Source organism: Pipistrellus hanaki (assembly GCF_964339955.1).
Source record: "Pipistrellus hanaki genome assembly, chromosome: 6".
NCBI lineage: Eukaryota > Metazoa > Chordata > Mammalia > Chiroptera > Vespertilionidae > Pipistrellus > Pipistrellus hanaki.
In genome coordinates this window covers 35,294,882-35,322,049 of record NC_140508.1, presented here as the reverse complement: position 1 = coordinate 35,322,049, position 27,168 = coordinate 35,294,882, and the positions used below count along the sequence as shown (strand labels likewise).

The window sequence follows — 27,168 nt, the reverse complement described above, 5'->3', positions numbered from 1 at the left end:
TGAATGTCAGGAAGTTTGTGGTTTCTCTAGGCTTCTGTGGTCAAGCCTGGGGACCTTGCCATCATTTGGGGAGAGCACTAAACAGATGGGATAAGGGGGGAGTTTGGGAACCTGACCATTTGTGAAGCTGCAGCCAGTGGAGAGGAGGGAAAAGAGAGAGGGCCCTTTCTGTGACCTTTTCTGAGTTCTGGTTTGGGAAAGGAGACTCCTGCTCCATCCCTCAGGATATGGCAGCATCAAAGCCACCAATGCCTGGTGTTTGTGTTTGTTAGGACTCTCTGGTAGTGAGTAACAGTGAAAAATTTGTTCAAGTCATTCAGGCTAAGCTAAAAAGAGGGTTTTTTTTTGTTTTGTTTTTGTTTTTGTACAAAACTTTATGGAGTCCAAGGGCAGGAATACTGTCATGTGTCTGGAAGGGACTCTATCTAACCTGGGATGCCCTTGAGGCTCAGACTTTCTTTTCTCCTTATATCTGCTTTTCCTGCTTCTCCATTTGTGTGGCAGAATAGAGCAATCCTGTAATTCTTTTTTAAAAAATATATATTTTACTGATTTTTTACAGAGAGAAAGGGAGAAGGATAGAGAGTTAGAAACATCGATGATGAGAGAAACATCAACCAACTGCCTTTTGCACAACCCCCACTGGGGATGTACCCACAACCACTGTACATGCCCTTGACCGGAATCGAACCCGGGACCTTTCAGTCCTCAGACCGACGCTATATCCACTGAGCCAAACCGGTTTTGGCATGTAATTCTTGCATTTTCATGTTATTAGCTATTCACAGACTAAAGTTTTGTCTCAGCCCCAATTCAAATTTCTAGGAGTGGGAACCTGATCATTTGGCTTAGGTTAGGGATTTTCCAGTGATTCTGTCCAGCTGTGGCTGATGAATGGTGCTACTGAGATGGTTAATACTTTGAAAGGTGTTTGCCATGAGCACTTACGTCTGCCATGAAATATACACTTAATGGTCATCAACACATGGAGTCTCACTACAGTCGTTGGAGGTAGTGCTGTTATTAACCTCCTTTTTTACTCGAAGAAATAGAATAACTATTGATCAGCTGCCTCCTGCACTCCCCACACTGGAGATTGAGCCTGCAACCTTGGCATGTGCCCTGACTGGGAAAGGAACCGTCATCTTCTGGTTCATAGGTTGATGCTGAAACACTGAGCCACACCAGCTGGGCTCCTTCTTTTTTTTTTTTTTTTTTTTTAAATATATTTTATTGATTTTGTACAGAGAGGAAGGGAGAGAGATAGAAAGCTAGAAACATGGATGAGAGAGAGTCATTGATTAGCTGCCTATTGCACACCCCCTACTGGGGATATGCCCACAACCAGGGTACATGCCCTTGACCGGAATCGAACCCGGGTCCCTTCAGTCCCCAAGCCGACGCTCTATCCATTGAGCCAAACCAGTCTCGGCATGGGCTCCTTCTTGTGTCTTTGATCACTTAAGAATACATGTACTAGTAGTCATATTTAAGGATATATGAAGTCAGAGCTTGATTTTCTAAGGGCAAATTATGTGCTCTTTGAATTATTTTAAACATTTTTATTGATTTTTTTTTTTTAGAGAAAAAGGAAGGGAAAGGGAGAGAGAGAGATAGAAATATTGATGAGAAAGAACATCTATTGGCTGCCTTTTGCATACCCCTCACCAGGGATTGAGCCTGAAACCCAGGCATGTGCCCTGACTGGGAATTGAACCAGCACCCTCTTGGTACATGGGTTGATGCTCAATCACTGAGCCATACCAGCTGGGCTGGATTTTTGACCAGTTGTTTTAACCCCAGTCAAGGCATCACTCAACCTGTATAATACAATATAAGACCCTTACAGTAATGTATTTTTGTCCTTTCCTCTTATCTTTTGTGCTCTTGCTGTCATATATTTTTACTTTATATTCCAAAATATATTTATATTTTTGTTTGAACATTATTTTCTAAAGAAATTTTTTAAATGAGAATTTTTTTTATATGTACCCCCCTTTTCTTAATCCCTGTGTACATCCAAGTTTGCATTTGCTATCATTTCCTTTGTCTTGAAAAACTTCCTTTAACATTTCTTGTACTGAAGATCTTTTAGTAATGAATCCTCTCAAACTTTATTGGTCTGAGAAAATGTTTTTTCATCTACCTTTTAAAATATATCTTCTTTCTTTCTTTCTTTCTTTCTTTCTTTCTTTCTTTCTTTCTTTCTTTCTTTCTTTCTTTTTTCTTTTTCTTTTTCTTTTTTTCCTTCTTTGCCTCAAAAAGTGACATTTATTCAAAGGGGGGAAAAAAGAAAAAAAATTGACAAGATGTCCATCCCTTCCCCGCCCCCCCCTCCTGCTCCTCCTCAGCCTGCCAAGGACTGAGAACCCTGGCTGGGATGAGGTAGCAGGCCAGCCCCTCTCAGATGAGGTCAGCAACATTGAGGGGCATCTCCTCAATGGAGGTGTTGTAGAAGGTCTCAATGTCTCCAAGAAGTCCTCTTGTCTTCTTCTGTCACCATGTTAATAGCCACACCCTTACGGCCAAAATGTCCACCACCACCGATTTTGTGGTACGCGTACCCTCAGGGGTATGGAAAGAGTTTGGTGGGGGTACGCGTTGCACCGGAGTTCGGTGGGGATATGCATTGCACCGTGCTTAGCTGCGCCTAATTCTACGTTCTCATGAGTACGAGGGGTACTCAGCGTTACAAAAATTATAGAAGGGGTACACATATGTCAAAAGTTTGGGAAACACTACACAGAGCTGTCTGGCTAGGGTCTCATTTCAGTTATTGTCTTTTTCTTTTCTGACTGGTTCTTTTTTATGGTTTCTATCTATTTATGCAAGTTCTTACTGATTTCATATATTCTTCCCCTAAGTTCATCAAAAATCTTTATAACCAGTGTTTTGAACTCTGTATCTAATAGATTGCTTGCTTCCATTTTGTTTAGTTCTTTTTCTAGGGTTTTGTCCTCTTTTTTCATTTAGGACATGTTCCTTTGTGTCCTCATGTTGGCTGCCTCCCTGTGATTTTCTATATGTTAGTTACATCTGCTATGTCTCCATTGTGGCAGTGTGGCCTTATGTAGTGGGTGTCCAGTGAGATCCAATGGTGCAGATTTCCTTGGCTGGGAGGTTGGAGCTCCAGAGGTATCTTTTGTGTGGGTTGTGTATATCCTCCTGTTTCAGTTGAGCCTTGATTGCTGTTGGCATATCAGTGGGTATGACTGGCTGTGACCACAGCAGATGAGCTGTCGTGAGGGGGTTGACCCCACGGAGTGGAATTAGCTGTAGCAGGGCTCTGGTGCCTCCTGAGTTCACCCTTTGTGTGTGTTGTTTGTGGAGCTAATTGTGTGCTGCTCTGGTCTGAAGCCAGCACACAATTAGCTCCTCATGTGTTTTGTTTCTGGGTTTCTTGGGAGGGGCTCTCAGTCTAGGCCTCCCGGGTCATTTGCTGCCTGTGCCTGGCCTGGGTCCACCTCAGAGGAGCTACGAAGTGATATGCAGTTGGTAGCTGCCTGCCCTGGGTTTAAGAATGCCTGGGTGAGGCTAGCTGTGAGCTGAGGTCGGCTGCCACTAGTGCCAGGCTTGGGTCCGCTTAACAAGAGGTAAAGTGTATATGCCAAGCCCAGCCATTGTTTGGAGTTTGTGGGCCTTTGAGAGATTTTAGGAAAGCCCGCAGCACTGGCTGAAGCGGGCCACTTGTGTAGGACTGCCACTAAAAGAGATTCTGCTCCAGCACGCGTTGGTTGGGGTGGGGTCTCAGGGGATCAATCACCAGGGTAGGCAGTTTGATGGAGGCTCAGACATGGCACCCGCCTCTGCCTGTGCCTGGGGGCTGTGTGTGGGGAGGGCTCAACAAAGGAATCATGGTACCTGCCAGCACTTCTGTCTGGGAGAGTGCTTTCCCTTCCGTCCTGGCTCTGAAGCTAGACAATTCAGTTCCTCCCTGTATGTCCCTGGTGCTTTTTGAGCTGCTGTCTCTTCACTGGAGCTTAGGGTGAGTATGAGTGAGAACGGCTCTGCGTGGGCTCTTTAAGAGGATGTCTGGGTCTGCAGCAGTTCTCTGTCTCACCCAGTCGAGTCCCTGCTGATTTTTTACAGCCTGATGTTGTAGGGATCTGTCCTGGCTCTGCTGCTCTGGGCTGGGGAGCCCATGTTGGACTGGGCCGCCTTGCTCCTCAGGGGAACCTCCGCAGCTGAGATATGCATCCTGAATCTTAAAAAATTTGTTTAAAATTATAGTTTACATTCAATATTATATTACTTTTTAGTGTACAGCATAGTTTTCTCCTGAATCTTAACTGCCACACGAGTGTGGGACTAGTCTGTTTTGCATCTCCACTCCTCTTACCAGTTTTGATGTGGCTTCTTTGTATCTTTAGTTATAGGAATTCAGCTCATCTCAAGGGTGGTGGTTTTATGATTTTCTGTAATTTTGATGTGGTTGTGGGAGGAGGCGAGCACAGTGTTTATATACTCTGTCATCTTGACCAGCACTCCATTGGTCTGTTTCTATTGAGTGATTTTTCTGTTGATTGTAGGTCACACTTTTCTGCTCCTGTGCATATTTAGTGAGTTTTGATTAGATGTTGGACATTGCAGTGTTCACTTATGAGTGTCTGGATTTTGCGTTTGGCTTTGTTCTGATAGGCAGTGTTGTTACTTACAATTCCATTGATCCTTTCAAGGCTTGTTTTTAAGCTTTGTTAGAAAAGCCTTTTTGTTATTGGGATGGTTCAGCCTCATTACTAAGTTTTGGCTCTTCTGGAGTCAGTACTACATGTCCCAAGGAATCAGTGAGGACTCTTTAGAGGTAGATCAAATGATCCCCAGTCCCATGTGAGCTCTGGGAGTTCTCAATAACTTTCTTTTGCTTGACTTCAAGGAGTTTCCCTCTATAAGAGGAGCATGTAGTAGTTAGTATTCAGCAAAGACTCGAGGGATCCCTTTGCACACTTCCATAGCTTTTTTCCTGCTTATCTCCCTCCTGTCTAGAACTTGTCCCACAGTTTCTAGTTAGCAGGCTTCCTGTACTCCAATCCTTCAGTCCAGAGAAAATCACCATGCTCTGTCTTGAGATCTCCCTCCTTGCTTTGCATACTGCATATCGCATGTGCCTTCTGGTAAAACACAGAGGTGATTGGAGGGCTCATCTCATTTGCTTTTCTTCTCTTGGGGATCACAGTCTGATGTGATCTCTGTTCAAAATCTGAAAAAAGTTATTTCATACCTTTTGTCCAGTTTTCTGGTTACTCAAGGCTTGAGGATAAATTTGGTTTTAGTTACTTCATCATGGCTGTAAGAAAAAGATTCGTAAGTTAGTTCCATCATTCTGGGTTTATTATTCTCCTGGCCTTGTTTTCTACATGTGTGATGGAGACACTGATTTCAAGACTACCTGTTCGTTGGGGGCATGTAATCTGGGCCAAACAATCCCTGATCATTCCTTAGTGATTACTGTGAAACTGGTGGGTAAAGTGAAAGTGGGCTTGCGAAGAGCATCACCCATACGTGGACTCAGGATCTGAGCTGCCTCGGTTTGAATCTCTACATTACCTATTTGAGGTCCATTCCTGCTGAAACGAGTTCTGTAATCAGACTCATTGATTGAGTCATTTACTAAGATAGCGTCAGCAAAACTTTATTGAATTTCTGTTATGTGTCACGTATTGCCCTTGTTGGTGGGGCAGTGGTAAACACTAGATTTCAGAGATTTCTTGGTTTAGGAATGTTCTCTGAGTAAAACCCTTGGGGGAGTCTGAGACATAGAAGGTGTACTCTCTGCCTTCCAAGAACTGATGACTATGACGGGTTTATACATTCTCCTCTGTTCTCTTTGCAGCTCAGTAAACGCTCTGCCACTGAGCTGTGCGGCCGGAATGATGGAAACCTTAAGGTGATATTCCCTGATGTAGAGATGGAGGATGCCACTGACTCAGGGCTCAAGGTCAGAGCTCAGCCTGGGGACTATGTGCTGGTGAAGGTAAGATATTTTGGGCATTTAGCTTGCCCTGTGAATGGGGTGTTGGATTGGGTAATACAGGGGAATGAAATTTTTTTTTTTGGAGAAATTCTTTAGTAAAATAAAAATTTCTTCTCAATCTAAACAATGGAAGAGCATCTTGAATTAAATTTTAGACTATTTCTAACTAATGCATTCTTGTTTTTCTTCTCTTTCTGGGAAATTGCTGAGGTTGGAGTATATAGTAGCATATTGTTTCTGGGTGCAGAGAGGCCAGGAAGTATAAGTGATTTTAGTGGGTTGATAGTTCTCTGAAGCACCAGGAATTTAAGTAGCTTGCTCAGAGTCACACACCAACACGTGGTAATGTAGAGATTCAAACCGAGGCAGCTCAGATCCTGAGTCCACATTATTAACTCTGTGTTTTAGGTACTCACAACTATAAGCCTAATTTTGCCTATCCCTATATTTATCCATATTATATAAATATACCACAAATTATTTATGCATTATACTGTTGTTGGCCAGTTTGGTTGTTTCCAGTTTGGAGCTATTATGATTAGAACTAGAGGCCTGTTGCATGAAGATTGTGCAAGAATAGGCCTTCTTTCCCCATGGTTTGCTCCAGGCTGCCCAGGAGCCTACAAGTCTTTGCTCCTGGCCGCCTGGGAGCCTACAGTCTTTGCTCCTAGGCGGCTGGGAGTGAAGACTTACCCGCTCCAGTAGCTCCCTCTGCCCCACAGCCTCCCCCTCATAGCAGGCATCCCGCCCTGCTTGGCTGCTCTGCACCTGTATGCAAATTAACCTGCCAACTTTGGTGGGTAAATTTGCATACTCCTCATTGGAGTTGCAGAAGTATGGTCAATTTGCATATTTCTCTTTTATTAGTGTAAATTGCTATGATGTTCCTATACACATGTTTTAGTGCACAGACATTTTCATTTCTGTTGGGTATATGGCTTGGAATTGCTGGGTTATAGGGTTTGATAATAGAAATAGCCGAGGGGAGAGGGAGAGACAGGAAGAGATTAACCAAAGAATTTATATACATATATGCATAGCCCTTGGACAAAGACAATAGTGTGGTAAAGGCCTGGGGTGGGGTGGGAGCTGGGTGGAAGGAAGGGATAGGGGGGAAATAGAGGACATCTGTAGTACTCTAAACAATAAATAATAAGAAAATAGCCAGTGTGACTACCATTTTTTAAAAATATTCACTTGAGGATATTTTCCCATTGATTTTCAGAGAAAGTTCCTTTGAGGTCAGGGAAAACATCTCTTTTGTTCTCCTTACTATTTCTAGCACCTAGGACTATTCCTGGAACATATTAAATGCTCAATAAATATTTACTAATGGATCCACTTGTTCTCATGGTGAGAAATGAGACCACTGGTACCTTTGGGGTCACATGCTTTTAGCTCTTAATTAGAGATGAAAGAGCCTTTCTCACCAAACGTTGGCCTTAAATATCCTAAGGAAGGATTTAACTGGTCCAGCCCTGATTACAGTTCCCCCGGGAGTTAGGAGGGCGGGGTCTGTGATGGGCAGCTCACAGCTGAACCTTGGTTGATGTTGGGGAGGAGCCATCTCCCAGAAGAAAAGGACTGGCTGTTTGGTGCTGACTAATGGTAACATGCATTACCATTGCATCAAACACCTCTTCCTCCCTGGATTGGGGGCCTACGGGAACCACACAGTCTCTGCTGGCCTGGCGTCTCCATCAGGTCCCTTGTGGTGGCCTCTCCTCTGGAGGCTCCTCATCGTATACCTGTGGTGCAGTCTTGGTTACCTTGCTTCTCCTGACTGATTTTCTTTCAGATTACCTCCACCAGCTCTCAGACACTGAGAGGACATGTGCTCTGCAGGACCACTCTGAAGGACTCCTCAGCCCATTGCTCACCTGAGTGATGTGGGCGGTCCTTGCCACCAGGAAGGGAGATATGACTGGTCACTAATGAAAGAAGTAATGAAGCATTGAAGACAAGCTGCCAGTGGTGAAGCAACTTTATGTCAGATGGAGAAATGCATCCCTTTGCTGCTATATGAACAGCCCTTATGATCATTAAATTTATTTAAACTAAAGTGGTCCCTCTGTCTCTCTACATGATTATCGTTTCTTCATTGGTAAGTGTTTCTGGGATTTTCTCTAGAATGTCCCGTGTTAAATGATTCCCACCCCAGTTTCTGCTGTGGACACTGCTAACCCCTTTGGTTTTCTCCCCTGAATCCTAGGAATTAGAGACTGAAGGAGAGGCCAAGGTGAGAGAATCATTTTCTTGGGAAAACTGCTCTAGGTCTTTCTAACATTTTGGTTTGATGACATTGACTCACCTGCTACTTCCTCATTTTATTCTCATATTTTACCTGAGGATTTCTCTCTGAACCTCGTTTTTAGCCTGTCAGTTCATTCCTTGCTTTCAGGTCTGACAGCACTTGGAGTTTTGGAAGACATCAATACCTATTAGTAGGCTTTGGACACTCATTCTTGGCCCATTTATTACTAAGGTTATGCCATTCTCTGAGTATCATGTATTCTGAAGCTCTGATAAAAGGTGACTATATTTAGAATTTTTATGTTCCCTTGATTAATTGATTCCTTTGTCATTATAAAATGACCTCTTTAACCCTAGTAATATCTTTAAAAAAAAAATATATATATATATATATATATTTTATTTATTTTCCACAGAGAGGAAGGGAGAGGGATAGAGAGCTAGAAATGTTGATGAGAGAGAAACATCAACCAGCTGCCTCCTGCACACACCCCCCTCCCCCCCCCACTTGGGATATGCCCGCAACCAATGTACATGCCCTTGACCGGAATCGAACCCAGGACCCTTCAGTCTGCAGACCAATGCTTCATCCACTGAGCCAAACTGGTTTCAGCCCTAGTAATATCTTTTGCTTTTAAATCTACATTATCTAATATTACTATAACCACTTTGGCTGACTCCTTCCCTCCCTTTTTATTGAGATTACAATTCACATAGCATTGATTTCACCATTTTAAAGTGTACAATTCACTGGTTTTTAGTATATTCACAAGGTTGTGCAACTGTCACCACTATCTAATTCTTTAACCTTTTCATCTCCAAAAGAAACCCCATACATATTAGTGGTCACTCTTCATTTTTCCATCCCTCATTGGCAAACATTACTATATATTCTGTCTCTGGATTTGCCTATTGTGGACATTTTGTATAAATTTAATAATATAATATGTGGCCTATGTTTGGTTTCTTTCACTAAGCGTAATGCTTTTAAGGTTCATCCATGTTGCATAATGTGTCAGTACTTCATTCCTTTTAAAAAATATATATATTTTTATCGATTTCAGTGAGGGAGAGAGGGAGAGAGAGAGAGACAGAAACATCAATGATGAGGGAGAATCATTGATCAGCTGCTTCCTGCACACCCCACACTGGGGATCGAACCTGGGCATGTGCCCTGATTGGGAATCGAACCATGACCTCCTAGTTCACAGGTTGATGCTTAACCATTGAGCGACACCAGCTGGGCTCATTCCTTATTTTTTTTTAAATTTTTTATTTATTTAAAAAAAATATATTTTATTGATTTTGTACAGAGAGGAAGGGAGAGAGATAGAAACATCGATGAGAGAGAGTCATCAAAAAGCTGCCTCTTGCACACCCCCTACTGGGGATATGCCTGCAACCAAGGTACATGCCCTTGACCGGAATCGAACCCAGGACCTTTCAGTTCCCAAGCCGACGCTCTATCCATTGAGCCAAACCGGTTTCGGCTCATTCCTTATTTTTTAATGGCTGCATAATGTCAATCAATGTAATATACCATGTTAATAGAATGTATTGATTATTAGTTCAATCTCCTTACTAGTTCTAGATCTACTTATATTTCCCATTTCTTCTTGAGTCAGATTTGATAGTTTGTGTGCTTCAAGGACTTTGTTCATTTCAATCAGGTCATCTAATTTGTTGGCATACAGTTGATCATAGTATTCTCTTATAATCCCTGTATTTCTCTAAGATTGGTAGTAACATCCCCTCTTTAATTTCTGATTTAGTAAATTGAGTTTTCTCTCTTTTTCTTTGTCAGTCTAGCTAAAATTTTGTGAATTTTGTTGATTGTTTCAAGGAACCAACTTTTGTTTCCATCAATTCTTTTAATTTTCTATTCTCTAATTCATTAGTCTCTGCTCTAATCTGTACATTTCATTTCTTCTGCTTGCTTTGGGTTTAATTGGTTCTTCTTTCTCTAGTCCTTAGGGTAGAAGGTAGTTTATTTATTCTAGTTCTTCTTTTTCCTTTGTATTTTTAAAAAAGGTCTTTATTATTTTAGAGCAGTTTTAAGTTTACAGCAAAATTGACTGGAAAGCATAGAGAATGGCTTGTAAGTTATTATACATTTGTCAAAACCCAGAGTGTATTCCAAGAGAGAACCCTCACATAAACTATGGACTTTGGGTGATAAATGTGAGTCAAGGTAGGTTCATCAAATGTACACTCTGATGTGGGACATGTGTGGGGGCAGGAGGTATATGGGGATTCTCTGTGTTTTCCAATCATTTTGCTGTAAATTTAAAACTGCTCTAAAATAATAAAGTCCTTTTTTATTATACAGAATAGTTTCATTGCCCTAAAATTCCTCTATGTTCTACCTTTTCTGTTTTCCACAGAGGTTGAACCATTTTTACGTTCCCACCAGCAATGCATGAGGGTTCTGATTTTTTTTATAGACTCATGAGCACTGGTGGAAAGTTTTCAAGTAGGGAATGTGCATTTTTATAAAGAGCACTCTGACTGCCAGGTGGAGGATAGATTGTAGGTGACAAGGGCAGGGAGGTCAGTAGCCCTACTAAATGAGTTGGTGACTTGGACTAGGATGGTGTTGGAAAGAAAGAAAATTGGGGAAAGGTGTTCTTGAGGCAGAATCAACAAGACAGGATCTGTTCCTGGGAGAGGAAGGAATGGAGAACAATTCTCAAGTGGCCGGCTAGAAAAGCTGGATTGTACTGCCATTTACCAAGAAGGATTGACTGAGGTAATGGCCTGGCAAGAAATCAAGCCATAAGGTTTAGACAGAGCTGAATGGAGTAGTGTGATTCGGACTTTATTTTGTGGAGTGCTGCCCCTTACTGGGAGGAAAGCCCAGTGGCTGGTCCTGCTTGGCATCTCTGGTCTTGGTGTCTACAGTCTGAGCTCTTTTGTTTCCAGAGCAGATATGTTAACGCAGACACTGGACTTAGGACGGAGGGTCTCTGCCTGGTATAGAGATCACAGTTGTGTTTCTCAGCACCCTTCTTGTAAACTTGTCTGGAGTTCTCTTTATTTACAGGTTTCCTATTTGGCTTGTCTTCCTCTAACAGCCACTTGGCATGGCCTGTAGCTGCTGAGCTGGGACCTAGATCCTTTGCTGCCTTGCTCATGGTAGGAGGCTCTTCTTACTTGCTCTGTTCCATATATCTTTTAGCATCTAGTCTCTGCCTTTTCCTGTGTAACATGTGATGATGGGGGTTTTCATGTTGTGTGAAACATGAAAATCCCCTGTGTGATTTTCATGTTGGGCCAATGGGCAAAAGAAAGCACTTGGAGTTGGGGAGGGCACAGGTATGGGTAGAAAAGTCTTAATCATGGTCAAGATTGTCTCTTAGTGCCCTAGATAAATTAATCCTGGCCTTTGCTGCCTCATCATTCACATTATTGATTAAAAATATTTTGCTATTTTTTTAGAGAGAGAGAGGAAAGAAGAGGGGAAGAGAGAGAAAAACATCAATCAGCTGTCTCTTACACACTCTGTAATGGTGAATAAGCTTACAACCTAGGCATGTGCCCAGACTGGGAATTGAAAAGGCAACATCTTAGCCACACTGGCTGGGCTCATTATTGATTTTAGTGTGTATAGTACTTTTACTTATCATGAACACACTACAAAACTCCTTTTTGTAGGAATTGAAGACAAGTGAGTCATTTTCTGCATGAAAACAGGATAATTATTAAAGAGATGATTACAAAATGCCCAAAACCCTCTTCTTGATTTTCTTGCACTTGTTGCTTCAAGGTAGCACTGGTGAAATTCCAAAGAGTAGCTGACATGTTCAGAACACTGTTCAGCTTGGCTCCTTAATCACAAGGATGCCCTCACTCCATATTTCTTCAGAGAAATTCCAGAGTGCTTTCATTTTCGGAAATGCTTTGGTTGCCCATGTGCTGGGTTTAGTTTGCTGCCTGAAGGTCTCTCTGTGGGGAGATAAAAGAACTAATTATAACTGTTAATATAAGCTGGCTGCAGGCACAGGCGGTGCCAGCTGTGCCCTCCATCTCCCTGAGCGTGCTAAGGAGTTGGTGGGGTGCTTGGAGGTACCCGGTGTTGCAGCTCACAGCCCCATCTCCTGTCTGTCACCCAGTGGGATTCCTATGGGGCTTGGCCATCTCCCTGCATTGACCTGGGCAGCCCCCGGGAAGTCAGGTGTTTGTACTCACAGTTGTTGCATTCGCTGAAATCACTGAGATCAATGTCACACGATGTTGATTCTTTGGTCTGTGAATTAACCACCAGTTAGCTTTGCGAGGACATGCAGCAGTCTCACCCACCTCCACACCCAGGTCCTCTTCTCCTCTTTCCTCTTCTACTTCCCTTCTCCCTCTTCTGTTTCCTGGCCTTCTTTTTGGCAGAACCCATCCTCTCCCCCTATCCCGCCAGCTTGAGGCGTTGTCCTATGCCGCTGCTGGGGTCAGAGGGAATGTTGTATCCCCTAGCCTCTGGACTCCTGAAGGCCGATGTGTCCTCCCCACGTCTCTCCCGGCAGCAGGCCATGTCTGAGGAAAGGCTGCTTCCTGTCTCCCCACACATGACCCAGACCTTTGTGTGGTGCCCGCCCCTTTCCTGTGACTCACCTTCTCCTTCAAGGCAACTGTCAGCAGTTGAGAAATGACATCATTCAAGGGCAGAGGAAGAGGGAGAGGCACAATATCTGTGACCCTGGGAAGAGATACGGGGAGAGCTGTGTGAGTTTGCATTTCTGGATTTTGTCCGACATTGGAGAGAACTCATCTATTGATGATACAGCTGCAGTGATGTCCTGCTGCTTACAATTTGCAACCACCTGAAACCTTTCACCTTCAGTTATAGCCATGAAGGGAGAAGTGAGGATACCTGGGGAAATCATCAAAGTCAGACATCTGACCCAGTGTTTCACATGGAGAAATTTATCCTTCAGATACCGTGCACTTTAATGAGCAGATATGTGTGGCACCTTAGTAATTAGAGTTGGGCAGAAAGGTAATAATTGGAAGAAAATTCACTATTTCATAAGGGACTGTTAAATTATAGTGCGTATTCATAAATGGTAGATTTAACATAAGAAGAAGCTATTTACTGATGCAACTAATTCCATGAAAAAAAAAACTTTATGTGAAACAATTGGAGTGCAGACAGGTGTCTATAATATCTGCCCATTTCAGTGTGTGTGTATGTTCATGCATATTTGTTGCCAATGCAAATATCTCTGAAAGCCAACAAAAAGGACTGGATTCATTGGTTGTTTCCAGGGAGTACCATTAGCCAGCTGGTGTGTATGGGTGGGCAGAGACTTCACTGTATAGCTTTTTGTATCTTTTGAATTTTGATCCAGGTAAATCCATTGCTATGCAACAAAACTGGGACAAAATACAAGGTGTGCTTAGTAGGTAGAATGTAGGCCAAGTGTGGGATGGCTTTCCTCAACATAGTGGTCTGTTCTTAAGCAGAGACCCTTCTCTGGGCCTCTTTTACTGCTCATTGAAAGCATTGGGCTGGCTGAGCTAATCTATGAGGGTAACCTCCTGTGTACCAGGGGGACATTCTGACATATAGGCTTGTTGGTCTCACGTACATCTCCACCAACTGAAGGTCCACTTTTGTAGTCTTGATGACCGTGTCCTGGACTTGCAGGCTGACACATTGGGTGGCGTTTGTGGAAACACCAATCTTCAGAGTCACATCCCCATGCATCTGAAATCCCAGGATGCTGATTACAGGTCCTAACAGGCTGTGGAGAACAAGATGCGGGTGAGGGTGGGTAGGAAGAGATCAACCAATGAACTTATACGCACATATGCATAACCTGTGGATACAGACAACGGGGCAGTGAGGGCCTGAGGCTAGAGTGGGGAGGTGGTTGGGCAGGCTGGAAGAGGTTAATGGGGGAAAATATTGTTGTAATAACTTTCAACAATAAAGAAAAAAGAAAAAAAAGATACAGGTGAAACGAGACCTGGCTGCAAGAGGTTGCTCAGCTGAAGTGATAGGCATTTTGGGAGTCAGCCTCATGAATTTGTCCAGATTAGTGGAGAGAGTGAAAATTCTGGTGATTTCCAGTGAGCATGCCCCAAAGTTGACGATCCCTTGTACACAGGACTCAAAGTCTGGTTCATGGCAGGCTTTCCATAATCATTGGAAAATCCCTCTCCTGACCAAACTTCAGGAAGTCTTTTTTTATCTTTCTGGAGGCATTCAAGCTACTTGTAATTGGATGCTCATTACAGGTTCACTTTTGTGCCCAGCACCCCAGCTGTCTGTTGTGTGAGTGACAGCGTAAGAAAATCCCACCATTTACCACACCTGCTCTTATTAACGTCACGTGCTCTGAAGAAGGTGAATGGCTCCTCCTACCACTGCTCATTGTGTTGGTCACAGACATGGGCTGTGGAGGCAGAATGCCTGGATTTAAGTGTTGTCACTGCCACATTTCAGCTGTGTGACATTGAGCAAGGTTCATAACCAGTTTGTGGGTCTCAGCTGGTTTCCCAATCTTGAGACAGGGCTGCTTTCTTGATGAGTTGTCAAGAGGCTTTGGAAGTTGAGAGTGCCTCAGTTAGGTGCCTGGATAGAGCTCGATCAGTGAGAAGCATCAGTGCCGAGGGGGGTTCCTGCCCTTCTCATGCCTTTCTGTGTGCCCTGGGCCTGTCCTGTGAACGTGTTCCTCTCCCACATGTGGACTCTCCCCAAGGACAGAGCCCTCTTTTAGTTGCTCCCTCTGTGCCCAGCATGAGGTCTGGTACAGAGTAGTGTATGTTAGGTGGATGAATGGACTTGAACATGCATGTTTCCATTGTTAGCTTCTGGAGAGCAATCAACCATCTCTGTCTCCCCCAACTGCCTAGGACAGTGTTTGTGAGAGTGGGCTGCTCCTCTTTGGAGAGTGCAGATGGTTTGGAAGTTACACTTTCCAGGAACCAGTGCAGTCAGTAAGAGGTGCCCTCTGTGGTTTCTCTCTACATTGGCCATCTGTATAAATGTGCATGTTTTACAGGGAATTTGGATTTCTGGCTCTGTTTACACTCGTTGAAGATGGGGTTCCATGGGGTCATTATCCCAGCTTGGCCCTCTGGGCTGGAGGAGAGGGGCTAATTTGCTGCCTAATTTGCTGCCTAATTTGTCCCATCCTCAGACATCCTGCCTTGCTCTGTGTTCTCCCTGCCTGGCCCTTTGGAAACTGCATATTAAGGGCCTGGTCCAGGGCTACTCAGTTGACTGATTTGGAGACAGACTCACCCTTTTCCACCTATGAAGGCGGTAGTCACAGCTTGAGCGAGGATCTCATCATCTGCCATGGTCAACGTCATGCTCTCCACAGTTGCTTTTTGAACCTCTAATCTGCAAAACGACAACATCCAGGGTCAGTCCTGACTCAAGGAATCAGCCTGAGCAGCAGTAGAAATGCCTTTGAAGCAGCCAACTAACATCTATCCCCTGGATAGCCCAGTCCTGTTAGCCACCCAGTTCCTTAAGCTCAAGAAATCTTGTTCATATTCCCTCCCTATCCCTCCACCCCCGAAGACACAGAGCTGGAATATTGCTTTGGGAAGATATGGCTGTCTCCATGGGTTTGTAGGAGGTTGAGCTTCAAAATCTCCAAACATCTCTTTTCTCTTGTGCCATACCTTAGGCTCAAGGAAGCACTTACCCTATCAAGAGGTCTTTTACGTTAATATTTCCCAGCACACCCGAGAGTGTATCGCTGATGCCACTTGGCACCACACTCTTGAGTACGCCATCGGTGGATTCTGTGAGCTCGCCCACTGTGTTGAGCACACCACCCAGGGGCAGGGGGAGATTTGAGAGAAGAGAAGAGTCCTGGTCAGCTTTTTTTGCAGGATCCTTCTCCACAGTGTTGGGCAGTAGGCCGCCCAGGGCCCCTTGGGCCAAGGGTAGCAGGTTGCTGACTGCATCAGTGGCTTTTGAGAGCGAGGACAGTGGTGACTTTGAGGACTTGCTGTTGCTCCCCTTGCCCAGGACACTACCAAGGCCACTGTCACCAAGGATGTTGAGGGCGGAAGAGAGGTCTAACAGAGACAGCACGTCCAGGTTGGCCACTGTGTTTAACACTGTGCCAAGCACACCGGCCAGATCCACATCCGCACACATGAGCAGCTTCTCAATCTGTGGTGGCAGGGTGGTGTTCAGATCTGAAAATGGCGAAAAGACACATTCCTACTGTTAGCTGCACAACTGATTCAGTCAAAGGAACCTTCCCAGGTGGAGAAGCAAGTCAGAACTCGAATCCTAGAAGACGGTGTGGAAGGGAAGGAGGGTCAGGAGCCAAGTAGCAGAGCTGTGAAGTCACAGGGTCCTATCCTATCGTGCTGCTCTTGATGGCTGGAGAAAGGAACTCAGAGGAGCTGTCTCATCTGACAACCTTGGCTGCCTAGCACGAAAGTGAACTGGACTGAGGGACAAGATTCTTATCCCCATAGAATAGCAGGAGGAAGAAGTCTGTTAGGACCTGCCCCTGTGAAGCTTCGAGGCCATGGCTTTTGGGGCCTTGCTGCTGCTTCCCATGCCCAGGGCTCTGCAGTCTGGAGGGCTTTTGCCTGTGTGGGTGATGTGGACACACCTTCATCTTTCGCATGTATGAGCTTCAAGACCCGCACAAGAGTGTGCTGTTTTGCATTGTTTAGAGTTGAACACAATTGAACAAAAACACAGTTGGTATATATATCCTGGAGAATTTATCAGGAAAAATGAGTCAGGGAAAATGGACAAAAACTCCTCATAGATAAATCATGTCACAAACATACATATGAGAGACAGTGCAAGCTGGCCACCTTTTGAGAAACTTTATGATATGTAGTGCAAATTTTAGATTCAGAATGAGAGCCACTTGACATAACAATAAAGAAATGACAAAGGAAAAACATTCAGGCTAGAAGCTTCCTGTGGTTGGGAAAGAGGGGAGGCCGGAAGAGTATGCAGCCCAGTAAGTGTCATGGGGCCTTCAGTCCAATGTCTGGTTTTATTCTGAATGTAGATTTTGATTACAGTTATTTGCTGTGTATATCTTTTCAGTTTTTGTTTGCTTGACAATGAAATTCACTATCACCACCACTGAATACTGCTTGATGGGTACATTGCTGTCCTTTATACCACTGGGTGAACTTTTCTGTGTATGTGAAGTATTGCATAATAAGGCAGGATGGTCAGAAGAGTGGGGCACATGTTCTTAGAGGAAAGCAGTGATGGGTGAGCTCTGGTCAGTAGGCAGTTGCCGAGTTTCTCTCTGTCACCCTGTCTTGTCATTCTGGAAGGTTGACAGTGACCGTGACTGTAGGGCCATTAAGGGTAGCCATGAGGACTTTCCTGTGGCCTTTGTTTGACGATGAGTCCTCTTCCCTTCTTATTCCCCAAATGGGCTAAGTTCTTTGCCAAGTTTTTCAATTCCTGACTTCCTTTCCCCTCAGGGCCTGGGAAATTGCTGGGGGACAGAAGTCCACATCTGAGAAGGGAGCTTGCAGTGCACGAATCTGGTCAAGGGATTTGGACGTGGGCCTGGGTTTCTTATTTTCTGGCTCCTGTCAAGCAGGTTGATGCTTTAAGCACCTATAGGTATCTGGGCTGAGCTTTGGGCCCAGCGTTGAGAAACTGTGAGATTTCCTGGAAGTGTTCAGGTGTCGTTAGGAGTCATATAAAAGACAGGTAAATGGAGAAGTTGCTGGACCCAGGAGCTCTCTTCTCTAAACCTGCTTTGACATATCCTAACCAATGTGTGGACTGCAGATAAGAGCCTCAGCATCATCTTGATCTTATTATAAAACCAGTACTGCGCTGACTGGCTAGCTCAGTTAGAAGATCCCTCAGGTTATGGGTCAATTCAGTGTCAGGGTACATACAAGAATCAACCAATGAATATATAAATAAGTGGAACAACAAATTTCTCTCTCTCAAATCAATAAATAAAAATTTATAAAAAGCCAGGCTGGTGCAGCTCAGTAGTTCAGCTTGGACCTATGGACCAGGAGGTCATGGTTCAATTCCCGGTCAGGGCACTTGCCTTGGGTTGTAGGCTTGGTCCCCAGTGTGGGGTGTGCAGGAGGCAGCAGATCAATGATTCTCTCTCATCATTGATGTTTCTTTCTCTCCCTCCCTTTCCCTTCCTCTCTGAAATTTTAAATCTTAGAACACATATACTTATGTGAATAGGGAGTTACGTGTTTTTTTAATAAATGAATATGGGTTACGTTTTAAAGTTTCCTTTTCAAGGCCTGTGTGAAACGACTAAGGAGGTGACTCAGCTGTGGATCCAGCAAGCAGAACAAATAAGCACGGTCAGACCAACCCACCAGGAGTCAAAACATCATCTCATTGCTGATGACTAATTACAGGAGCTGACATCTGCGGACCCCCAGGCCTGCACGTAGCTGCATTCCTCATCCTAGCACCCTCCCCTTTATAATCCTGTCCCCTACACCTTGCTGGAGACAGGGTTTGATGCTTGTAAGCACCCTGTCTTTTTGGTTGGCTGACCTTCTCAATAAACACCTAATATGATTCAACCCTGCCTTTGTTATTGGACACTAACAAGCAGCCCGAGCCCAATGAGGGATCTCACTTGAGCATATACTTTTTTTTTTCTTTTTAAACACACACACACAACACATACACACACACACACACACACACACACAACAAACAAACAAACAAACAAAATACCAAAAAACAAACAAACAAAAACACTACCATGATTTTTAGAGAGCGAAGAAGGGAGAGAGGAAGTGTGAGGCAGAAACATCGAAGTGAGAGAGAAAGATTGATAGGTTGCCTCCTGTACTTGCCCCAACTGGCGATTGAACCTGCAACCGAGGTATGTGCCCTGACCAGGAATCGAACCCGCAACCTTTTGGTGTATGGGTCAACACTTCAACCACATGAGCCACCAATCAGGGCTCAAGCAGCTGTTTTGTTAACAAGCTCCTGAGTTGATTCTACTACTTCCTCTTTGAGAGTCACTATGAAGAAGGAATGAATAGTCTTTGTGCTTGGAAATGAGAAACGTGTGAGGGATGTGAACATCAAAGTGTATAGATGAAATAGTTTTTACTTACAGTCATAGAGTTTGCTGCTAGACATGTCATCCTTGACCTCAGGGGGAGTGTCAGCGAGACGTCTTGTAGGGGGAGTGTCCGCTAGGCGTCTTGAAGGGGGAGAACCACTTGGAGTTGGAAGAGATCTGCGGAACTGTCCGGTAACTGGAAGGAGCCTTTTGACAGGAAGTTCTCCCAGCACTGGAGGTGGGGCCAGCAGGTCAAGCGCTTGTGCCTGGACAGCCAGTGTGATGGCCAGGGCCAGGAGGGTGAGCATCTTGGCGGCTTTTATCTGCAAAGGAGGGCTTCGTCAGGCACCACATTCCCAGCGGACCATAGGGCTGCCAGTAGGTTTGTATTGGAAGTACACACAAGATCCTGCCTCATGTAGGGGGTGTCATTCACATTGCAGGTACTCTGGCCTGCATAGTGTATTCAAGGAACACTGTTTCATCACATGACAGTCAATATCCCGATAAGGGCATTTTCTCATGTCCATCACCTTTGCGTAAATGTATCTATGGGCTGGTGGCATCCTTTGAGTACAGGCCATGCCCTTTTACTAAGGCCTTACCTGGACAGTCCCACATCCTCCTGCCAGTCCTCTTGACTCAAACATCCTTGGAGTGGTCTGAGTCAACTTCTGGGTAACTGGAGAGTTTTGAATGCTTCAGCTACCAATATTATCTCTCCAGTGGTGGTCAGGCTCTCTCCCTGCTTCTGGTCAGGTAATGTATAGCAGTGTCTTTGTTGGTGTGAGCTCACCAAGTGCCGATCTCTTTTTGGAGTATAAACGATATGATATGAGCTGCTTTAAACCCTCTGCACACCCCCGAGAAGGAAGGCCTATGCATACAGGTGCCACTACATACAGGTGCCAAAGAGGCCCATTGTCCAGCCCCCTGGTAATTATCATGGGCAGGACTAAACCACCCCGTCAACCCTTCCCAGGCTTGGCATTCTTCACCCTTCTGGTATTTGGGCTGCCTTGGCAATTTAGTTCAGTTTGCAGAGGCCAGAGCCATCCCCTTGTGAGTGAGACCATCTAAGGGCTACTCTGTCTTTCGAGGCCTGTTCTGTTTCAGGAGAGCACTGGTCTGGTTTGATGGTGGCATGAGCCAGTTCATGCCATTGTATTAGTACTCAGCACAAGCAGGCTCCCAGGGTGGAGTGAATGATGGAGTTAACCCGGGAATCCACCTTCTGTGGCCTCTTCTGTGTGCAGGGCAATGGGTGATCCTATTGGCCACAGGTCACATGGCCTCTTCCTTTTGGCTGGGGTTGAGCATCCATAACTAATGTGATTGTATAAATGCATAAGTCTCAACTCTACCTCTGCTGGCTGGGATGTGTCTGTACATACAGTGGTGCCTCACACAACGAACTTAATTCGTTCCAGGAGCAAGTTTGTTATGCGAAAAGTTCGTTATGTGAAACGCATTTTCCCATAACAATACATGTTAAAAAAATAATTCGTTCTGTAGCATAAAATATGCTAAGATGACATAAAAAAGATAAATTTTTTGTTATTATTTTTATTTAGATACATCTAAAAACATAATTTCAACAGAAATCACCTTCCTGCTTTTTTTAGAAGCCATGATATAAAAAAATATTGAGTTTAACTTAAAAGGACGACTGCTGTGATATGTGCGTGATTTAATTCATAATGAAGAACGATTGCCGCGATACGTGCTTAAGTTAAGCGCAGTGACTAACGACTGCCTGCAGTGCCTGCGCGGAAGGATGCAATACATCGGCAGCGATCGTGGAAGCTCGGGCGAAGCAGTCGTGGAAGCTCGGGCGACTTCGTTGTGTGAAACGAAGTTCGTTGTATGAATCATGAAATGAAGTTCGTTGTGTGCAGCGTTCGCTGTGCGAGGCGTTCTTTATGCGAGGCACCACTGTATATCCTTATTGAGTACTGGTCAGTGTTTGTACTTGTTACTGTGCTAACATCTGCAACATCTCATGCAATCCTCCCTGCAAGTCCAGGCACCAGGTAGTATTATTACTGCTGTTTCCAGCTGGAGGCAGAGAGCTGGGTTCCCTCCCAGACAGAAAAGCCCCCCTTGACTCTGAGCTCAGCTGCTCCCTCAGTGGGATCACTTCCTTTCCTGGCTGTCAGATTCCTCCCTTACCATGATTCTCAAAGTCTGGCTGTCACTGAGAATCATGGGTAAAACGGAGGCTTGTGTCTTAGGGCGTTTTCCCTCTGTGAAGCAAGTAGACTTTGGAGTTTCTCTCTGTTTGGATTTTTTTCTCCATACAAGTTTAAAAAATCAGGCTCGGGGACCTCTGTTCTCTCCATGGGTAGGTGGGCATTGCCCACCTCAAGCTGCCTGCCATTTACCAGCATCAGCAGCAGAATCGCTATTGCAGAAACGTTGGGAAGGACACAATCAGAAGCCATTGAAAATCCTTCACATTGAACAACAAAAAAAACCACCACATTTTCATTATTTTTCTGATTTTACCCTCACCTGTGTGAAATTGGCCTTTACTGTCTCAGGTGACATGTAAGTGTCCTCTGAGGAAAGAGTAATAAAATTCTGTGCCTGTGACCGAGTTGATGGCAATATTGTCAGACATCGTCTTTAGTGGGGCCCTTGGAGAGTCCCAGAACAAATCCCCCTTTTCTAAAAATTGTGACACCTACTGAGCTCGGCAGAGGGCTGTGTGGCTCAGTAGGGAGGGGCTGAAGAGATTCTAAATGCAGACCCCGCATTTATCGTCCTCTGGTGAACTGCCCTAGCTTGTTTCCGCCTCCGAATTTCCACCCGTTCTTTTGTGAACTTGATTTAGAGTTCTTACCTTGCCCAGTGTCGATGAGTTCGTGTTGATGGGAGACCTTTTCCGGAAGCTGCCTGTCCTCCTGCTATTGCTGGGACTGTCAGACGGAAAGGTGTACCCCACATTTATAGACCAACGTCTCCAAGGAAAGTAATCAGACATGAAGGGACGCCATTCAAGTGTGCTGATAAGGGAGGCGTGATACAGGCTGATTTCCAAGATCAGCACCTGCTAATGGTCGTGACATTTGTCAATGCCTTTCTCAGAGGTGTTCATGGTGCTTAGATCTTATTCAGAGGGCTTGTTTGTCCAAGTACTGTCCCATTTTAAATCTTCAAAGGCCTGTTATCTCTGATGTAGGTGCTGGTTGAATGGCAGAGTAGAGCAGTCTGTAAGGTTACAAACAGGTGCCAACTCATTGAGAGCCCTTTACTAAAGGTGCCAGTGCTGTGCCCTGTCCATGGTAGGCACTCAGCATTGAGAGGCCAATTCTAGGGTGAGGACCTGTGAGAAAGGCCATGGGGTCCCTTTGGACAGGGTGTCTCCCTGTTAAGTATTATTTTACATCAGGTGCGTGTGACAGGAAGTATTCAAACATGCACAGATTTGGAAATAAAGTGATGGATGCAGGCGGATTGGAAAGTACACAGTGTTTGAAGTGGGTGATGGCCTGAATGCAGGCCTGGGGATTGTAAGCATGGCTGTTACATAAATGGCTCAGCCTCCGTTCCTTTCCCAGAGTGCCTCTGGAATGAGAGTGAAATGTTTTCAGATGTCTGCTGTCCTTTCATTGCTATTTTAGAAATCTCAATCTCCATATGAGGCTTCCTCTCACCTGTTCTTTATTTAATGGCTCCCAAAATTCTAGAGCCCCTTCTCTGGGCCTCAGGCTTTCCCCTATTTCAGAGGTTGTTCTCAGCCATCTGTTCAGTTCCTGCCCATAGGATTTTTGTGATTTTGTGCATCCTGCCACCGTCTTGCTGTGTGGTGTATCACAGCAAGAGTGTGGGAGAGGGAGATGATTTTGACAGAGAGCGTGGCTAATGTCTGCTTCTGCTCACTTGAAGTGGGGGCATTGGTTTGGGTTCCTGCCTTCAAGCAGGCTCAGCATGCTTGCTGCCTGGCCCTTGCCAACCCCACTGCGGTTCTCAAACTGTGGACCTCAAGTGCAGTTCTGGTTGCCAAAGGCCCCATTTTGGGATTTGCTGAAATGTCAGATGCATAGAACAAACAATAGTTGACCTTTTCCCAGAGACTAAGACCATGGGTTTTACACATGATGTTAAGGAGGACAAAACTCACTGTCCTGGATCTTATTTTCCTTGGACATTAGAGAGAAAGTGAGTGATTCTTTAGTTGAAATTCATGACACCCACTAGTGGGTGTGGCCGTTGGTTTTGCTAATGGTTTCTCTGGACCCAAGGAATGAACCCTACTCCAGACATGGGGAGGGACACATCCGGGATATAGCCTTTGAAGGCCCCTTGGGGCTTCCTGGTTCCTTGTCTTTCTCTCTCCTCAGCCCCAGGAGGTGGGGCAGCCCTTGACTTCTGCTAATCCAGGACCCACCTGAGCGGCTGCTCTGAAGGTGGCTTAGCAGGCTGAGCACTAGGGCTCCCTTGTTGCCAAGCCCTAAGTGCTAAGTGATTTGACCTGCTGACTCTTGAAAGGGAGGGTCCTTTCAAGGCTGGCCCAGGCTTGGCTGGATCACAGCTGCTGGTGATAATGCAGATACCAGTTCTTAATTGCCTCTGGGTGAAGGTGTCACCATAGGCCCAGCTGAGCCAGGGGTGTCCTGTGACAGAGGCATCAGAGTTTTGACCTTTTCTTGAGTGTTTTTAGTGAAATGCACACATGTGTGTACACATTTGTACTTTGTCTGTGTATATGTTTGTCTGTGACTCTCCAGGTCCCTCAGCAGTCTTTCCAGCACTCCTGCCTTGGTTTCCTTCTCTGGTGTAATCAATCTCAGATCTTTGTTGGTTTTGGGAGTTCACAGGGCTTCTAGCAGCAAATAAATCTGTGTTCCCAAATTTTCTGGAGTTTTGTGTAAAAGTTGGGTTAATTTTTATTTCTAAGGGTACATATATCTCATGAGATTTAAAAAATATATATTTTTATTGATTTCAGAAAGGAAAGGAGAGGGATAGAGAGCTGGAAACATAAATAAGAGAGAGTCATTGATCGACTGCCTCTTGCACGCCTCCCCCCGCTATTGAGGACTGAGCCTGCAACCCAGGCATGTGCCCTTGACCGAAATCGTACCCGGGACCCTTCAGTCTGCAGGCTACTGAGCCAAACCAGCTAGGGCTCTCATGAGATTTTTAATGAGCCTTGTGTTTAATTAAAGGTGATGAAACGGTGTTTTGGGGAAGGCAGAGTTTCTGTGCACAGGGTTTGGGGCCAGACAGACATGTGTGTGAATCTTGGCTTAGTGTTGGGCCTTGGGACATTATCTAATAATTTTCTCTGGCTTAGTCATCCTTAAAGTATAGATAATATTGTACCTATTATAGAGCTGTCATGATGATTATGTTAGGCAATTAGCATAATGTTTGGCATATGTGAGTATTCCATAATTTACTATCATCATCATTTTCATTACTTACCATTGGATCAGGTATTTTCAATTGTTTTCCACCTTTCTCTCAGAATTTATATAACTTCTCTATCAATATGATGTACCCAAGTTTTGGCAACTATTACACCTTGTTTACAATAAGAAAACACTGGTAGTTTGTTTATGTTTCTTTACTCCCCAAATGGATCTGTTCCAAAGCTTTTATCAGAATGAAGGCAGGTAAAGAGACATTTTAAAAAAATTGATTTCAGAGAGAAAAAGAGAGGGAGAGAGAGATAGAAACATGATGAAATGATGAAAGAGAATCATTGATTGGCTTCCTCCTGCACTCACCCCACTGGGCATCGAGCCCACAACCCAGCTATGTTCCCTTGACCAGAATTGAACCCGGGACCCTTCAGTCTTCAGGCCAACTCTCTACCCACTGAGCCAAACCAGCTAGGGCAGTATAGAGCCATTTTAACCTCACTCTGAAGTTTATATTTTCAGTTGGGGATCGAGTTTGATACATTCTACTACACCTGTGTATGTCATAAATGTTTAAGAGGTTTGGAAAGGCCAAGAATTTACTTTAAGACATGTTTGCAGATGCCTGTGTTTAGGCTTTGTTCCTTTTCTACCCAATTTCCCCACTGATGTCCACATTCAGTTTTCGGTCTGTGGATTCTGCTTTGAAAGTCCAAGTGGAGTATGTGTGGGCCAACAGGTGCTTTTCATTCATTCCCAGAGGTGGCTGTGGCTGGTGGGAACTTGCTTTTTGCTGCTTTCTCTCTGAGTACCTCCTGTCGGTTGCCATTCACTGGCTACACATTGCTGCTAGTTGGCATCGTTTTCTGCAAATGCAACAAGTTGGCTCCATAGATGACCGCAGGTGGCACCTTAGTGGCATTTGCCTATTGAATCAGGCACCTTGAGTTTCACCTGGAGGAGAAACTGCTTTGCCTGAGATGCAGAGAAAGGTCATGTCGTGGAAGCCACACTGAAACCTGAGTCTTTCCTCTCTTCCCCGCCCCCCCCCCGCCATTTTTAAAATTAAGGTGTTATATGTGTATATATCTTACCTTTGCCACTCCCCCCCCCAACACTATGAAACCTGAGTCTTTATGTGGTTACAACTGTCAAACCCCTATTAATGAGCCCCCAGAGAACGCTTTTCACTCTTACAAAACCCATCATCGTGGTCAGTAGCATAAATAGCCTCACGCAATCACCCACATTTCCTTTTCAGGACGAAGAGACTATGGCTGAGAGCACTTAAGCTGCTCACCTACAAAAGTGGCAGAGCCAGGTGTTCTAGTCCAGATGTGCCTGAAACCAGAACCTTGGTCTAGGACATGCCAGTTGTCTTCTTCTCTTTCTTGTCCAAGAGATTCTCAAGGGCTGGGGCGTGTCTATCCTGTGTCCACCCAGAGTGCAGTAAATGTTGAACAAGTGAATGAATGAACTAATGAATGGGCCTACTTCTCTGAGCCTCAGTTTCTCTGGGTGTCACTTGCCTGCTTCTTCTACATGGGGTTTATGAGAATCAGATAAGACAGCAGCTCTGCGTATGCAAAGTGACAGTCATACCTGAGTCAGGGAGTTTCAGGCCTCCTTCCTCCTGTCTCCACCCCTTTTCAGAATGCATTAGAGGCCCGATGCATAAAATTCATGCATGGGGGTGCGGGGGCAGGGTGGGTGGGGGAGGTGTCCCTCAGCCTGGTCTTGGCCTGCAAAGACACCAGCATCCCTCACCTGGCCTCTAGCCAGAGGCTCCCCCTCCCTCCACACAGCCAGGGGGAAGATGCTTGTCCTGGGGCCTCCTCAGGGCCCCGGCCCACGACACCCTGCAGCTCGGGTACTCAGGGGCTTGGGCTTTCAGGTCCAGCTTCCTTGCCCGGCTACACATCAGCTGCCATGGGAGCCTTGCCTCAGGAGTCGCCCCCTTGGACCATAGTACTTGTGAGTGTGTGTGTGTGTGTAGGGGTGGCCTCGGCAGTAGTGATTTGATGTCTGTAGTGTGCCTACAGGACACCCTCCCGCCCCACTGTGGCACCACACTGGTCCTGTCTGGACTGCTGGCAGGGGGTTTCCAGTCTGCGACTGCGGCTGCTGAGCTGCAGGTGGAGGACCCTGGCACCCATAGGGCTCTGTCAGCATCAGGAACTGGAAAGATCCCTTTTTCTGGTTCCTCCCCTGCCACTGGGACGCTGAGCTTGGCAGCCCCATAGGCCTCTTCCCTCCTGCTGCATGGCAAGCTGGGGCATGGACTCTGGGCCCACGGCCACACAGACTCCTTCCCTCTGGCCGCACAGCTGAGGCCTGCACACTGGGCTCATGGCCCACAGGCTCCTTTCCTCCTGCTGCATGGCTGGCCGCGGTGCAGACGCTGGGCTCGTGGCCCCACAGGCTCTTTCTTTCCCGCAGCAGAGCCGTGGCTTGGACGCTGAGCTCTCGATGCGAGCTCATGTCCTGCTCCCAGTCCTCTGGCCAGAGACCCCTCTCCTCCCTCCGCGGCCAAGGAGCAGACACTGGGCTCCCGTTG

The 27,168-nt window shown here is 45.3% G+C and overlaps 2 protein-coding genes across 6 annotated transcripts in view; one reads left to right on the top strand and one right to left on the bottom strand.

The window, feature by feature from the left end:
• CDK5RAP1 (CDK5RAP1 mitochondrial tRNA methylthiotransferase) overlaps positions 1–8,033 on the top strand; it is a 29,090-nt gene extending 21,057 nt beyond the window's left edge. For all 5 annotated transcript variants that reach the window (XM_084888566.1, XM_084888567.1, XM_084888568.1 and 2 more), the window contains 2 exons: positions 5,831–5,971; positions 7,770–8,033. In XM_084888566.1, coding sequence (XP_084744692.1) covers positions 5,831–5,971; positions 7,770–7,859 — 231 coding nt within the window. In that variant the 3' untranslated portion in view covers positions 7,860–8,033. The remainder of the gene's footprint in view (positions 1–5,830; positions 5,972–7,769) is intronic.
• A 3,698-nt stretch (positions 8,034–11,731) lies between these two features.
• On the bottom strand, positions 11,732–22,156 carry LOC311624908 (vomeromodulin-like). The gene is made up of 8 exons (XM_084888580.1): positions 22,085–22,156; positions 19,292–19,562; positions 15,877–16,378; positions 15,465–15,566; positions 13,804–13,959; positions 12,827–12,911; positions 12,413–12,470; positions 11,732–12,169 (listed from the first exon to the last, which is right to left on the bottom strand). Coding segments are annotated over exons 2-8 (1,161 nt in total). The 5' UTR covers positions 19,548–19,562; positions 22,085–22,156; the 3' UTR covers positions 11,732–12,167.
• Between the last annotated feature and the right edge of the window lie 5,012 nt (positions 22,157–27,168).

Bases quoted from the DNA above. Each gene is read 5' to 3' on its own strand.
- LOC311624908 (XM_084888580.1), bottom strand. From the start codon at position 19,547: ATGCTCACCCTCCTGGCCCTGGCCATCACACTGGCTGTCCAGGCACAA. The intron at 15,567-15,876 runs GTAAGTGCTTCC...GTCGTTTTGCAG, and splicing joins GTAAAAGACCTCTTGATAGG to ATTAGAGGTTCAAAAAGCAA. The intron at 13,960-15,464 runs GTGAGTCTGTCT...TGTTCTCCACAG, and splicing joins GCCTTCATAGGTGGAAAAGG to CCTGTTAGGACCTGTAATCA.